General features: G+C 46.1%; 1 protein-coding gene across 1 annotated transcript in view; it reads right to left on the bottom strand.

The window, feature by feature from the left end:
• The window catches only part of CPZ (carboxypeptidase Z), a 196117-nt gene that overhangs the window by 171870 nt on the left and 10867 nt on the right, over window positions 1-13380 (bottom strand). Inside the window, exon 3 of the mRNA XM_073574560.1 lies at window positions 3865-4239. Within this exon, the coding sequence (XP_073430661.1) occupies window positions 3865-4239 (375 nt within the window). The remainder of the gene's footprint in view (window positions 1-3864; window positions 4240-13380) is intronic.

The raw sequence follows: 13380 nt of genomic DNA, 5'->3' as shown, positions 1-13380 counted from the left end.
ACTGTGATCAGCGTAATGAAAGTGAAAATCCCATAGAGGGACTAAGTAAAAAAAATACTATAAACAAAAAAACCTAACGGCTATTTCAACTGTCCCACGTAAAGAGTCTAAAACAAACGACACATCCCAATCTACGGTACCAATCGCCTCTACTGTATCCAGCTCTCCCGGCATCCAGCAACCATACAGCAATATAGGTAATACCTCTGTATAATTTTGCATGTGGCATAGTTTGTCATTGTTACACTGTTATACCCTATCTACACCACATCTCCAGTGAGATTAACCACCCCCTCTTACAGCGAATGGTTGCACGATCAACATTTGTTAGGGTTGGCGGATCGCACTGAATATAAAAGATGGTAAAGTGCGATCGCAACCCGGGGTCCACCGTGCGGTGAGGGGAAACCACAGCTATTGAACAATGGCGGAGCGAAGCTGCGAGCAAGCACCATAAACACACCAAATTAAATGTCACTTCGTGTGAACAGAGTGTGAAACACCTGACTCTGTTACTTCACAGAGTGGTATAAGAAGAGGAAGCACTCGAGACTATACCCTGTTAGACATCACAGGAGTACAGTGGTAATGTGGCGCCCCTGAGGCTTCAGTCGCCACAGAGGTACTGCACCTTCTCCTAAGGTGTGGTACCCCACCATCCAGGTAGGGTGGGAACTCCCTTTCACATTCCAACACCTGCACCCCACACACAGGATAGTTCAGCAGGGACCCATCCATGCTTTATGCTGGAAAGGTCATAGGGTGCCTTTTGTGGTCCCTGGCTTCGTAACACGGGAGGTGCTGGAGAGGCGGGTGGAGTTAGATATAAAAGAGAGGCAAGGTGTAGGATTTCAAGTCAGTCAGTCGGTCAGTCTGCAGAAGAGGGCAGGCGGAGTAGGAGAGGACAGCCACTCGGTGAGGAGTGGGGAACCCTGGAAGAAGGGATGGAGGAAGGAGTGCTGCAGCTGCCCCAGTGAATTGGGCCAGCTGGCACGGGAAGGAAGAGAAGGAGAAAGAGACGTAGACTGGAGACTACAGATTCCATAAGAGAGATAGAACAGATCGGAACGAAGGAGAATAGAAGGACGGTGGGAAGCAGGTTGAGAAAGAGAGAGAACCCTTCCAGTCCAGAGCCCAAAGGCCGGGGCCCGGTCCCCGAGGTTGATTGGAGCTTTATGTCCAGCAACAGACACCGGAGGAGTAGTGAGCCACTAACGCCTTACTCCCATCATAGACTTGGGACACAACAGCAGCTGGATGGTGAGTCGGGACGCAGAGAGGAGTCCCCGAAGCAGGCTACAGCCGTCTGTCATACAAGTAGAGACTAGGAACACCTAGAGAGATGCATTCCAGGGTAACTAAGTACTGGAGTACTTCGCACCTAAAGGCGCATTGGAGGAGTCGTTCAGTAAGGTACATATTGGCGGAGTGTGGAGGGGAGAATCCTATCCTGACTGGAAGTTGGCTGGGGCCCTGAACCGAAGAACACAGTGCGGAGGCAGGCATTTGTGTAATCTGCGAACAGTAAGTAAAGCTTTGGAACCGCATACTCTGGTGTCCTCCAGTTATTCCTGCACCGCTACACCTGGGTACCAGCATCTATACCATTCTGCGCCTCTCCTCATCCATTGCAACTACACTGCCCTGGGACTACAGCTCCACCTGTGGGGAGCTACACCATCTTTGCTGCACCACACCATCAGTCCCAGTGGATCTGCATGCATCATTGGCTTAACATCTTACTTGCCAAACACAACGGGTGACGTCACGAACTATCCAAATAAACTATTACACCATTAACATCACCGCCATTGATATTGGGCGCACAGGGCCAAGGACCGGGTCACCGCTGCTGTGACACACATTCCCCCTGACACCGGCCCGGTACCGAGTACCCCACTGCCCTGGGTGTGAAGGGCGACCCAGTAATGACGCTAGGTGGGGTCCCTGTAGCTACCCCCCCAGGGAAGTCTAGGCTGGTGGTTGTGCTTGCTCTGACACACGGCTGTGCTAGCTGCACATCACCCGAGCAGCTGACGACCGACCACCAAAGAGACGTCGCCACCTCACGAGCATGCTCAGTAGGGTGATTTCTGGACTTTGCCTCTGAAACTTTTGTTTGCCACTGCCTGTAGTTAGTTGCTATAGCTTTGGCTGGAGAGCCAGCAATAACCAAGTGAACAGCACGAGTTTGAGCAAGATGCTGAGACTGATGTCTTTGCTGACCAGATCCCACTGTGACTGAAGCAGAATGGGAGACCGCAGAGGCAGACAAGACTTGGAATCTACCCTGTGCAGAGGGAGAATCCTGGTGCCTAACATTACCCCCTCCCCCAGTGAGCCATGCACCTAGAACACATACGGAACAAACCATTCACACCTAGAACATATACTGCACACAACATTCACACCTAAACCAATACAGCACAAGTAAAATACATACTGCGCACAACATTCACATCTAGACCAATACTGAACACACCATTCACATCTTCGTCACATACCACACACAATATTCACTCCTTGATAAATACTGCACACAATATTGACACTTAGAATTTATACCAATACCGCAAACAATACTCAAACCTAGAACACATACCACGCACACACACCATTCACATCGAGACCAATTGAGAACACACCATTCACCCCTACTTCACGTACCGCTTACACCATTCACCCCTAGAACACATACCACACACATCATTCACAGCTAGATCAACACCACACACTGTACACATCACGCACACCTACAACACATACCGCACACACCATTCACGGCTAGTCCAAGAACACTAACACCATTCACACTTAGACCAATACTGCGCACAATATTAACACATATCACACCATTCACATTCTAGGTATATTAGTGTGAGAATTGTGTGTGGTATGTGTTCTAGGTGTTTTGCGAAAGGTATACAGTATACCATTCACAACTAGAATACACACTGCACACACCACCATTCACACCTGGAACACATACAGTACATCATACAATAGGCACGCCTAGAAAACCTACCGCACACCAATCTCACCTAGAATACATAATGTACACACTATTTACAGCTAGAATGTACATCACATATATTGTCATGATTCATTATGGGATTTGTGACAGCTCTGGTTCTGCTGTAATTTAAATGTTGTTTTTTCCTTTAGGTCCAACAAGAGCTAATGTCAGTCTCTTCTGGAAGCTGATTTTTGGCTGGCGAGCTGAAGTTGGGTGGTAACCACTCCCACCATCCTTTGAATAGTCACATGACCCATTAGCTGATCGTCAGTAATAGAGAGATTCTCTGCAGACTAGCTTGGAGTGAGGAGCGCTCTTGCGTTGGTGGTGTAGCTAATGCTGCTGTGGGAGTTCAGATTCCTGATGCCGTATTCTCTGCTGCTTTGGAACTTGGCAGCAGAGCCTGAAGCTGAGTATTTATTCCTTTATCTTTGTCTGTCCCGTGTTTGCCACTTACTCTGGGTTTTTACCATATGCAGTGGAGAGGATAGCATCCTTGCCGATCATTGCACTAGCCAGGGTATATTGAGGTGACAATCAGGGACCAGGCATGTGACAGCGGTGGGGGGAAGGACCTGCATAGGGGGAAGGACCCGCATAGGGTGTTAGGGGAGCTTAGGGACAGGCACAGGTTGGTGTCAGGATATGTCTCATCCCTTTCTCCCTACCGCTAGGGCCTTCCTCTCCTTTTTCCATCCTGTCATAGTTGTATGATGTGCCGTCCCCAGACTTACCCTTGTCCGAGCATGACATATACTCCTCATACCTTAACCTTTCACATAATCTCTATTTAGATTCCAAGTTGTATGACAATTTTTGGCTCATGGTACAAATATTTTTTGGTTTACCTCTCAACTTCTCCAGTGGATCATGGCAGCCTTCCTCTTCTCCAGCAAAGAAGCGATCACAGTCAAAAAAGTAAGGCCATGCCATGTCAATAGCATCGAAGGCAGGCAGGCAATTGTTCTTTAATGTTTCACATACATTCCGACATGGTTTTAAAATCTTGTTCTTTTCACATTTTGGAGCCAGAACAGAACATCCCACAAGTCTGAGGTCAGGGTTACATTCACCTTGAAGCAAATTGTCAAGAACACTTAACAGAATGTACTCAGCGCTATACTCAACATCTCCTCTGGATCGATGGTCTAATAAATTGGGAAACATTGTTTTGCTGTAGGGTAAATCATCACAATATCCCAAGAAATTATCTGTGCAGGTTCCTAGGAAGGTGATAGAAAGAGAAAAAAAAAAGTAGATTAGATGTGAAATCCATGTAAGAGATTTCTGGAGATTTTTCTTTTGGCATCAAGTTCAAGTTCTGCTTAATTCTTTCTAGTGATTTATTAGAAACACACTTAATTAACATGGTGGAACTACTGGTTCACCAGCTGAGTATGGTGCCCTAAAGGCAACGCTTTATGGGAGAAATGCCTACACATTGGCACTCTCGAGGAATAAATGAAACTATCTTGCTATTACCACCTTGGATAGGTAACTACCCTATTAGCAAGGTCTTGCAACATGACCAGGGATAAATAACAAAAACACATTTACAGACCACCTTTTCCAGGGTATTTGCCCCTCAACAGTGAAGAGCAGAATCTGTCTGGCTGAATGCAACAACCTTGAGGCAATATGGGGGAAAAAAATGGTTCTCCTTAAAAAGATCAACTGAGTATTGAGTCTTAAGGTACTGTCACACTTAGCGATGTACCAGCGATCCCGACCAGCGATGTGACGCGGTCAGGATCGCTTGTACATCGCTAAGTGGTCGCTAGTGAGCTGCCACACAGGCAGATCTCACCAGCGACATCGCTGGGGACGGGGATCGCTACTTACCTGTCACACTAGGCGATCCTGCGTCCTCCCGCCCGGCTCCACGCTTGTCTCTCCACAGGAAGCACCGCAGGAAGCTGACGACGAGAAACAGTCCAGGACGTTCTCTCGCGATCAGCGATAATCAGCGGGGGAGCCGGTCGTAGGTAAGTATCACACACAGCGATATTGCTAGCAATATCGCTATAACGTCACAAGTTATAGCGATATTGCTAGCGATATCGCTTAGTGTGACAGTACCTTTAAAAGAGTTCACAGGACAAAAGTTTGCAAATTAACTATCTAACAGAACAAAAGAGTCTCACAAGTACCACCTAGGAAGTCTGACCCTTTAATTAGCTTTGCACCATGACCAAGGAAATGCTTAGCCAGAAACTCTTCTATAGAGAGCCTGATTTGGGCTTCTTGCCAAAGAGCAGAATTTGACTGAGTGTAATATACTTGAGGCAACCTGGGGGGACTGCTTAAAGGGGACTAGTTGGGTATGGGTCTTGCAGGCAGAACTCTATGGGACAAAGGTATGCAAATTAGCTCTTTCTTGGCATTTTATCGCTGGTCACATTATAAGGCTTGTCAAAGAGTACATTGACTTGTTGAGTAGTTCCCCTCCTAGTCTGTGTTGTCTAGCATATACTTGCCATCCAGAAGAGTACACAGAACTGCAGAGGATCATCTGTGGAGAAAGTATTATTTTTTTATTGAATTAATTTGGGTTGGGAGAGAATAGTAATTCTAATGAATTGGGGGATAGGACATGTAATGATACTGTGGATCACTATGCTCCGCTCTATTGGCCTCAAGGACACGGCTCTTTCTTGGCTCTCCTCCTACCTCTCTGACCGATCCTTCAGTGTAAGTAAAAGAAGGTGGCCTCAGCATCCAATGATGATCAGCTTGCTTTATTATTCATATAATAATCAACTTCTAAGTTTCTTTTTTTATTACTTACTGTCCAGTGACAAAAATGTCATAGGTTGTTAAAGAGTTAAGAAACCTGTGTAGGACATAGGGAACCTGTCAGAATGATTTTACTACTGATATTGGTGTAAGCTATATACAGTAAGTCCTAGTACAACAATAAAAGTGATACCTGTTTAGTAGTAATCCGATGTGCCATCACTGAGGAATATAGCTTTATAGTTACATGTAAATTAGCTTGGAAGTGCATTGGGGATGTGGCAACATGCTGCCAATACATTTCCAGTCTAATGTGCATGTGCTTTCAAAGCTTGATCTCTCAGCACTAGCACTTTGTATTTTTGTGATTCTACTCTATAGTCATAGCACTAGTTTCAGTAGTAAAATGCTCGAGATAAGTTCCCTTTGAAGGGAGTGTGTCAGCCCAAACTGACAGTATAAACATAGCAATTTATCAGGTATAGCCACTATAAAAGCTGCATCTTTAGCATTCTAATCCTTCCTCCATTCTGTAGAGATTGTAGCTTAGTTAAATATGCTAATTAGGATGCTTGGTTCACACCTAGTGTGGCCAAAGGCTTAGCGAACTCTTCCACCACCACTACATTATCACAGGCATTTCAGAGCCTCATTTTCGGGATCAGCGCGGGTCAGTGGATTTACGGCCAAGTATCCACAAATCATCGCCTACATTGGCTTTCAAAAGTATTCATCCCCTTAGCCATTTACCCATTTTTTTACATTACAACCTGTGTTTAAATATTTTTGTAATCCGATTCATGTCTAATGTATTAGCATTAAAAGTTGAAAAAGTGAAGTGAGAAAAATATAGGCATAAATTAAATTTATGGTATCAAATAACTAAAGATAGGCATGTACATATGTATTCACCTATTTTTCCGTGAAACCCATAAAATTTTCTGGTACAGGCAACTACCTTCATAAGTCACATGTTTAGTGAAAGGAAGTCCACCTGTGTGCATCTAAGTGTCACATGCCTGTCAGTATATACACTTTACCTTTTCCTAATTACCTCAAATGCTGCAACACCATTAACTCCTTTCCAACATCGGGTGTACATTTACGCCGATGTCGGACTCCCTCCCTTTGATGTGGGCTCCGGCGCTGAGCCCGCATCTTTCCCAGGACAAGTTATCTGTTTTGAACAGCTGACGTGTCCACAATAGCCGCGGGTGGAATCGCGATCCACCCGTGGCTATTAACTAGTTAAATGTTAGTCTAACGCTGACAGCTGCCTTTAAATGGTGCTTCCGGCAATCGCGCCAGAAGTACACACACCAGTGACCCACGTCACGTGATCACGGGTCATCGGTGTGTTGGCATGACAACCCTATGTCTCCTGGAGACCTCTATGATTGTCAATGCCGGATTGCTGTGAGCATCACCCAGTGGTTGGCGCTCATAGCAAGTCAGCAATTCTACTACATAGAGGCGATCTGACCATCGCCTCGATGTAGTAGAGCCGATTGGGCTATGGCAGCTTCTAGTCTCCTATGGAGACTATTGGAGCATGCAAAAGTAAAAAAAATGTGTTTAAAAATATAAAAAAAAAAAATATAAAAGTTCAAATCACCCCCCCTTTGCCCCATTCAAAATAAAACAATAAAAATAAAATCAAGCATACACATACAGTATTTGGTATCACTGAGTTCAGAATCGCCCCATCTATCAATAAAAAAAGGATTAACCTGATCGCTAAATGGTGTAGTGAGAGAAAATTCAAAACGACAGAATTACGTTTTTTAGTTGCCATGACATTGCATTAAAATGTAATAACTGGCGATCAAAAGATCGTATCTGCACCAAAATGGTCTTATTAAAAACATCAGCCCAGTACGCAAAAAATAAGCTCTCACCCAACCCCAGATCTTGAAAAATGGAGACACTACGGGTCTCGGAAAATGGCAGAATTTTTTTTTTTACCAAAGTTTGGAATTTTTTTTCACCATTTAGAGAAATAAGAACCTAGACATGTTTGGCGTCTGTGAACTCATAATGACCTGGGGAATCATAATGGCAGGTCAGTTTTAGCATTTAGTGAACCTAGCAAAAAAGCCAAACAAAAAAACAAGTCTGGGATTGCACTTTTTTTTGCAATCTCACCGCACTTGGAATTTTTTTTCCCATTTTCTAGTACATGACATGGTACATGGTAAAACCAATGGTGTTGTTCAAAAGTACAACTTGTCCTGCAAAAAATAAGCACTCACATGGCCATATTGACAGAAAAATAAAAAAGTTATGGCTCTGGGAAGAAAGGGAGCGAAAAACGAAAACACAAAACCGAAAAAAACTCAGGGGGTTAAGGGGTTAAGCAAGAGGCACCACAAACCAAACACTATAAAGACCAAGGAGATCTCCAAACAAGTCAGGGACAAAGTTTTTGAGAAGCACAAGTCAGGGTTGGGTCATAAGAAAAATATCCCAATCTCTGATGATCCCCAAGAGCAACATTAAATCCATTATCATCAAATGGAAAGAACATGGCACCACAAAAAACTTGCCAAGAGAGGGCTGGCCACCAAAGCTCTCAACCTGGGCAAGGAGGGCATAAATCAGAGAGGCAGCACACAGACCATAGGTAACCCTGAATGAGCTACAAAGCTCCCAAGCAAAGAGTGGAGTATCTGTCCATACACCCAGAATAAGCCCTACATTACATAGATAGTGCCTTTATAGAAGAGTAGGCACTAAAAAAGCCTTAATTAACACATAAAAATTGTAATGTTCCTTTTGAGTTTGTCAAAAGACGTGTGGTTGACTCCCCAAATGTATGGAGGAAGGTGCTGTGGTCAAATAATATCAAAATTGATCTTTTTGGCCATCAAGGTCTTTCTGGTGCCAAACCAACACCCCAAGAACACCATTCCCACAGTGATACATGGTGGTGGCAGCATCATGCTGTGTGGTTGTGTCATGATCCAGGACGGGGTTTCGCTTTGGCCCATCCTGGTCTGACTGGGGGTCAATTGTTCCGCCTCTCCCTGGCAGAGGGCGGCTATTTAACGCTCACTGGACCTAGGTCCGTTGTCAGATATACTCCTGCCCTTGGCTGAGTTAGTTGACCTTGTGCGTACGTGTGCCTTGTGCCTGATATCTTGCTTGCTTGTTTGGTTTTGATCCGGTTCTGTCCCTGTTACGAGTTCTGCCTGTCCTCTTGTACTGCGCTACCTCTCGTGTATGACTCTCTGCTTGTGACCCGACTTCTCTCTGCTCGCCCCCTTGGTACCGCGTCGCCCTCTTGTGTATGATCTTTGGCTTTGTCTGACCTCCCATCTGTTTATCCCTCTTGTACCTCGCTGTCCGTACTGTGAATGACCTCCGTTTTGCCCGACTCTGAGTTTTCTGTCTTCTCTGAAAGCAGGATGCTAAGCTCCGCCCCCTTGCAGTCACATGACCGTAGGTCCCGTGCCGGCTTGCTAAACTTCATCACTCAGGTCCTGTGCACCTACACTTTCTGGCTGTCCTGGTCCCCAGGGGTCCCTACAGTGCGGGTGAGTACCTGCTCAGCGGAGGCTGTACGCTGGTGCTGTCAGGATCCTGATATTATAACTGACCGATACCATTTTTTTTCTCTGCTCCCTTCTCCTGTGTGTGTGATGGATCCTATGCACGCTCTTTCTGAGCAGGTTAAACACCTGACCCAGATGTCTCAGAAACTCCTTGGAGAACAACATGTCCTGGCTCAGTCTCAGCAGCTGATCGCTGACACTGTGCAGGGGGTTTTTTCATCAGGGGCTCGGGGTATTACATTAGTTTCCCCTGAGTCTCCAGTGAAGTTACCGGATACCTTTTCTGGAGATAAAGAAAGAGTTCAGAGTTTTCAAGGAGGGCTGTAAGCTTTTTTTTCCTTAAGACCACACTGTTCTGGGGATGAAAGTCAGTGAGTGGGGGTCATTATGTCTCTGTTAAGGGGAGCCCCTCAAGCTTGGGCTTTCTCCCTTCCGACCACGGCCCCTGAGCGTATGACGGTAGACGCATTTTTTGAGGCCCTGGGGAGCCAGTCCTATATTGGAGATCACGGAGATGGGAACCATCGACCTCAGAGAAAATGAAAGGAGACAACGGCGCGTGGGAAAAGGCAGTTTTCACTGTGGCGATTCTGGACATTGGAGAAAGGTTTGCCCCTCCCGTCCACTAACCAAGCGACTGAGCCCAGGTGATTGTCGTGGAGGTCACCCAGGCTCTCAGGTACCTTTTTCTGCCTTCTCTAAAATGTTGTTGCAAGTGGAACTTTGTTGTGGGAGTGTCTCCACATCCACTTCTGCCTTCGTGGATTGCGGATCAGCATTGAACTTTATTGACTCTGATTTGGTATCCAGGAGTAAGTTAGGGACAGTTAGGTTGGAGACTCCTATTCACATTGTGGCCATTGACAAAACACCACTGGTAAAGAATGACATTATGTTTCGTACTGAAGAGTTTCTCCTTAAAGTGAGTTCCTAGCACCCGGAACGTATTTCATGTTTTGTGATGGACAACCTGCCAGCGGGACTGGTGTTGGGGCTCCCCTGGCTACAATTGCATAATCCTGTAATTAATTGGGAATGTCGGGACATTGTTAAATGGGGTCCCTATTGTTCTGAGAAATGTCTTGATACTGTGTCTGTGTCGTCCGTGGGTCTGGAAGGTATTCCGGAGTGCCTGATAGACTATATGGATGTTTTCTCCGAAAAAGAGGCTGAGGCTTTACCACCACACCGCCCATTTGATTGTGCCATTAACCTGGTTCCAGGTGCTAAATTGCCCAAGGCCCACTTGTATAACCTTTTGGGTCCAGAACGGGCTGCGATGAAGGAGTATATTTCCGAGAGCCTCCGTAAGGGACACATTCGTCCTTCTGTTTCTCCTGTGGCGGCGGGGTTCTTTTTGTTAAGAAAAAAGAAGGTGGTTTACGCCCATGCCTTGATTTTCGTGAGTTAAATAAGATAACTGTGAGGAATACGTATCCCCTTCCACTTATTCCTGATTTATACAACCAATTGTCCGGAGCTAAGTGGTTTTCAAAATTAGATCTACGGGGAGCGTATAACCTTATCCGAGTCTGAGACGGAGATGAATGGAAAACCGCTTTTCTCACTACTGAAGGGTTGTTTGAAAATCTGGTCATGCCTTTCGGCTTGACCAATGCTCCAGCGGTCTTCCAAAACATCATAAATCACGTGTTCTCTGATTTTATTGGATGTTTTTTGGTGGTATATTTGGATGACATATTGATCTATTCTCCTGACAAACAGACTCACATTGGTCATGTTTGGGCAGTTCTCCAAAGTCTCCGGGAGAACTGTCTCTTTGCTAAACTGGAAAAATGTTTGTTTTTTGTTCAGGAACTGTCGTTTCTGGGGTTCATCGTGTCTGCTGAAGGGTATCGCATGGATCCTAATAAGGTGCAGGCCATTGTCGAGTGGGTTCAACCTTGTGATTTGAAGGCTCTGCAGCGTTTCATAGGATTCGCCAATTACTATCACAAATTTATAAAGGGGTTCTCACAGGTGGTTAAATCCCTCACAGACATGACTAAAAAGGGGGCCGATATCAAGAATTGGTCAACCGCAGCGGTAGCGGCATTTCAGTTTTTGAAAACATGTTTCATGTCGGCCCCAGTTCTTGTTCAACCGGACCCGTCGGAACCATTTATTGTTGAGATAGATGCCTCAGAGGTGGGGGCGGTATTGTCCCAGGGACCCGCCACTTTGACCACTTTAAGACCTTGCGCCTTTTTCTCAAAGAAATTCTCTCCTGCGGAGAGAAACTATGATGTGGGAAATCGAGAACTTCTGGCCGTTAAGTTGGCCTTTGAATAATGGAGGCATTTTTTGGAGGGGGCTGTCCATCCTATAACCGTAATTACGGACCACAAAAACCTAGCTTATATTGAGTCAGCTAAGAGGTTGACTCCTAGACAGGCTAGATGGTCACTTTTTTTTTCCCGATCACTTTTCGGCCAGGGTCCAAAAATGTTTTGTCACGCAGTTTAGATTCCGTGTCCCCCCCCGGAACCTCCATCCTCCATTCTTCAGCCTGGGGTGGTGGTGGCAGGGATTTTTAATATGTTGGAATGAGAGATTCAGGAAGCCCAGTCTCTTGCACCGCCGGCTAAGCCGGTGGACAAACTTTTTGTGCCAGCTTAGCTTCGGCTTAAGGTCCTCCGGGAGTTCCATGACTCAGTTCTGGGTGGACATCCAGGGATCTCGGCTACCCGGAAGGCCATTGCTAGAGTATTCTGGTGGTCTGCTTTAGCCTCTGATGTTGGGGAATATGTGTCTGCTTGTGATGTTTGTGCCCATGCAAAAACCCCCCATAACCAGCCAGCCAGGGAATTGGTACCACTGCCAATTCCTGAGAGACCATGGACGCATTTGTCCATGGATTTCATCACCAACCTTCCCCCTCCAAGGGTAATACCGTCGTCTGGGTTGTGGTGGACAGATTTAGTAAGCAGGCACATTTTGTACCTTTGGCAGCTCTACCTGATGCAGAAACATTGTCCAGATTGTTTGTTGAGCATGTGGTGCGGTTGCATGGGGTACCCTTGAATGTGGTGTCTGATAGAGGAGTGCAATTTGTTTCCAGATTTTGGAGGGCTTTTTGTAAAAGGTTGGGTATTGGTCTGTCCTTTTCATCCGCTTATCATCCAGAGACTAATGGGCAGACCGAGCGGACCAATCAGTCGCTGGAGCAAATTCTGCGTTGCTTGACCTCAGACCGACAAGATGATTAGTGTTCTGTGTTACCGGTGGCTGAGTTTGACTTTAACAACCATGTTAACCAGTCTACGGGGACATCTCCCTTTTTCTGCAATTATGGGTTTCATCCTCATTTTGGAGAATTTTCCCGTTTGAATTCTGGGTGTCCTGGGGCGGATGAGACGATCCAGCGGTTGGGGGAGGTATGGCGAGAGATCCAGAGTAACATTACAAAGGCCCAGGACAAATTTAAATTTTTTGTGGACAAAAAACGATCCGTGTGACCGGTGTTTCAGATTGGGGATAAGGTATGGTTGTCCACCAAGAATATAAGACTCAAGGTCCCCTCTGCGAAGCTTGGACCCAAGTTTATCGGTCCTTATGAAATTACCGAGGCAGTTAACCCGGTGGCTTTTCGGTTGCGTCTCCCGCCATCTCTGCGGATCCCAAATGTTTTTAATAAGGCCCTTTTGAAACCTGTGAGGTCCGTTGGGGAGGAATCATCAGCTTCCCCAACACCAGTTTTGGTAGACCAGCAGTTGGAGTACGAGGTGGAACGAATTGTCGACTCCAGGTTGGTCCGTCGTGCCCTTCAATATCTGGTACATTGGAAAGGCTACGGTCCTGAAGAACGCTCGTGGGTTCCTGCTCGATCGGTTCATGCAGATCGGTTGGTCCAGGCCTTTCATGCCAAGTACCCTGAGAGACCTGGGGGTCCAGTGGCCCCCCATTGAGAGGAGGATACTGTCATGATCCAGGATGGGGTTTCGCTTTGGCCCGTCCTGGTCTGACTGGGGGTTAATTGTTCCGCCTCTCCCTGGCAGAGGGTGGCTATTTAATGCTCACTGGAGCTAGGTCCGGTATCAGTCATACTCCTGCCCTCGGCAGAGTTAGTTGACC

Source organism: Dendrobates tinctorius, unplaced genomic scaffold (genome assembly GCF_039654945.1).
Source record: "Dendrobates tinctorius isolate UK_male_01 unplaced genomic scaffold, ASM3965494v1 ptg000039l, whole genome shotgun sequence".
Lineage (NCBI taxonomy): Eukaryota > Metazoa > Chordata > Amphibia > Anura > Dendrobatidae > Dendrobates > Dendrobates tinctorius.
The sequence above is the reverse complement of the archived record's forward strand: the minus strand, read 5'-3'. Positions and strand labels throughout refer to the sequence as shown.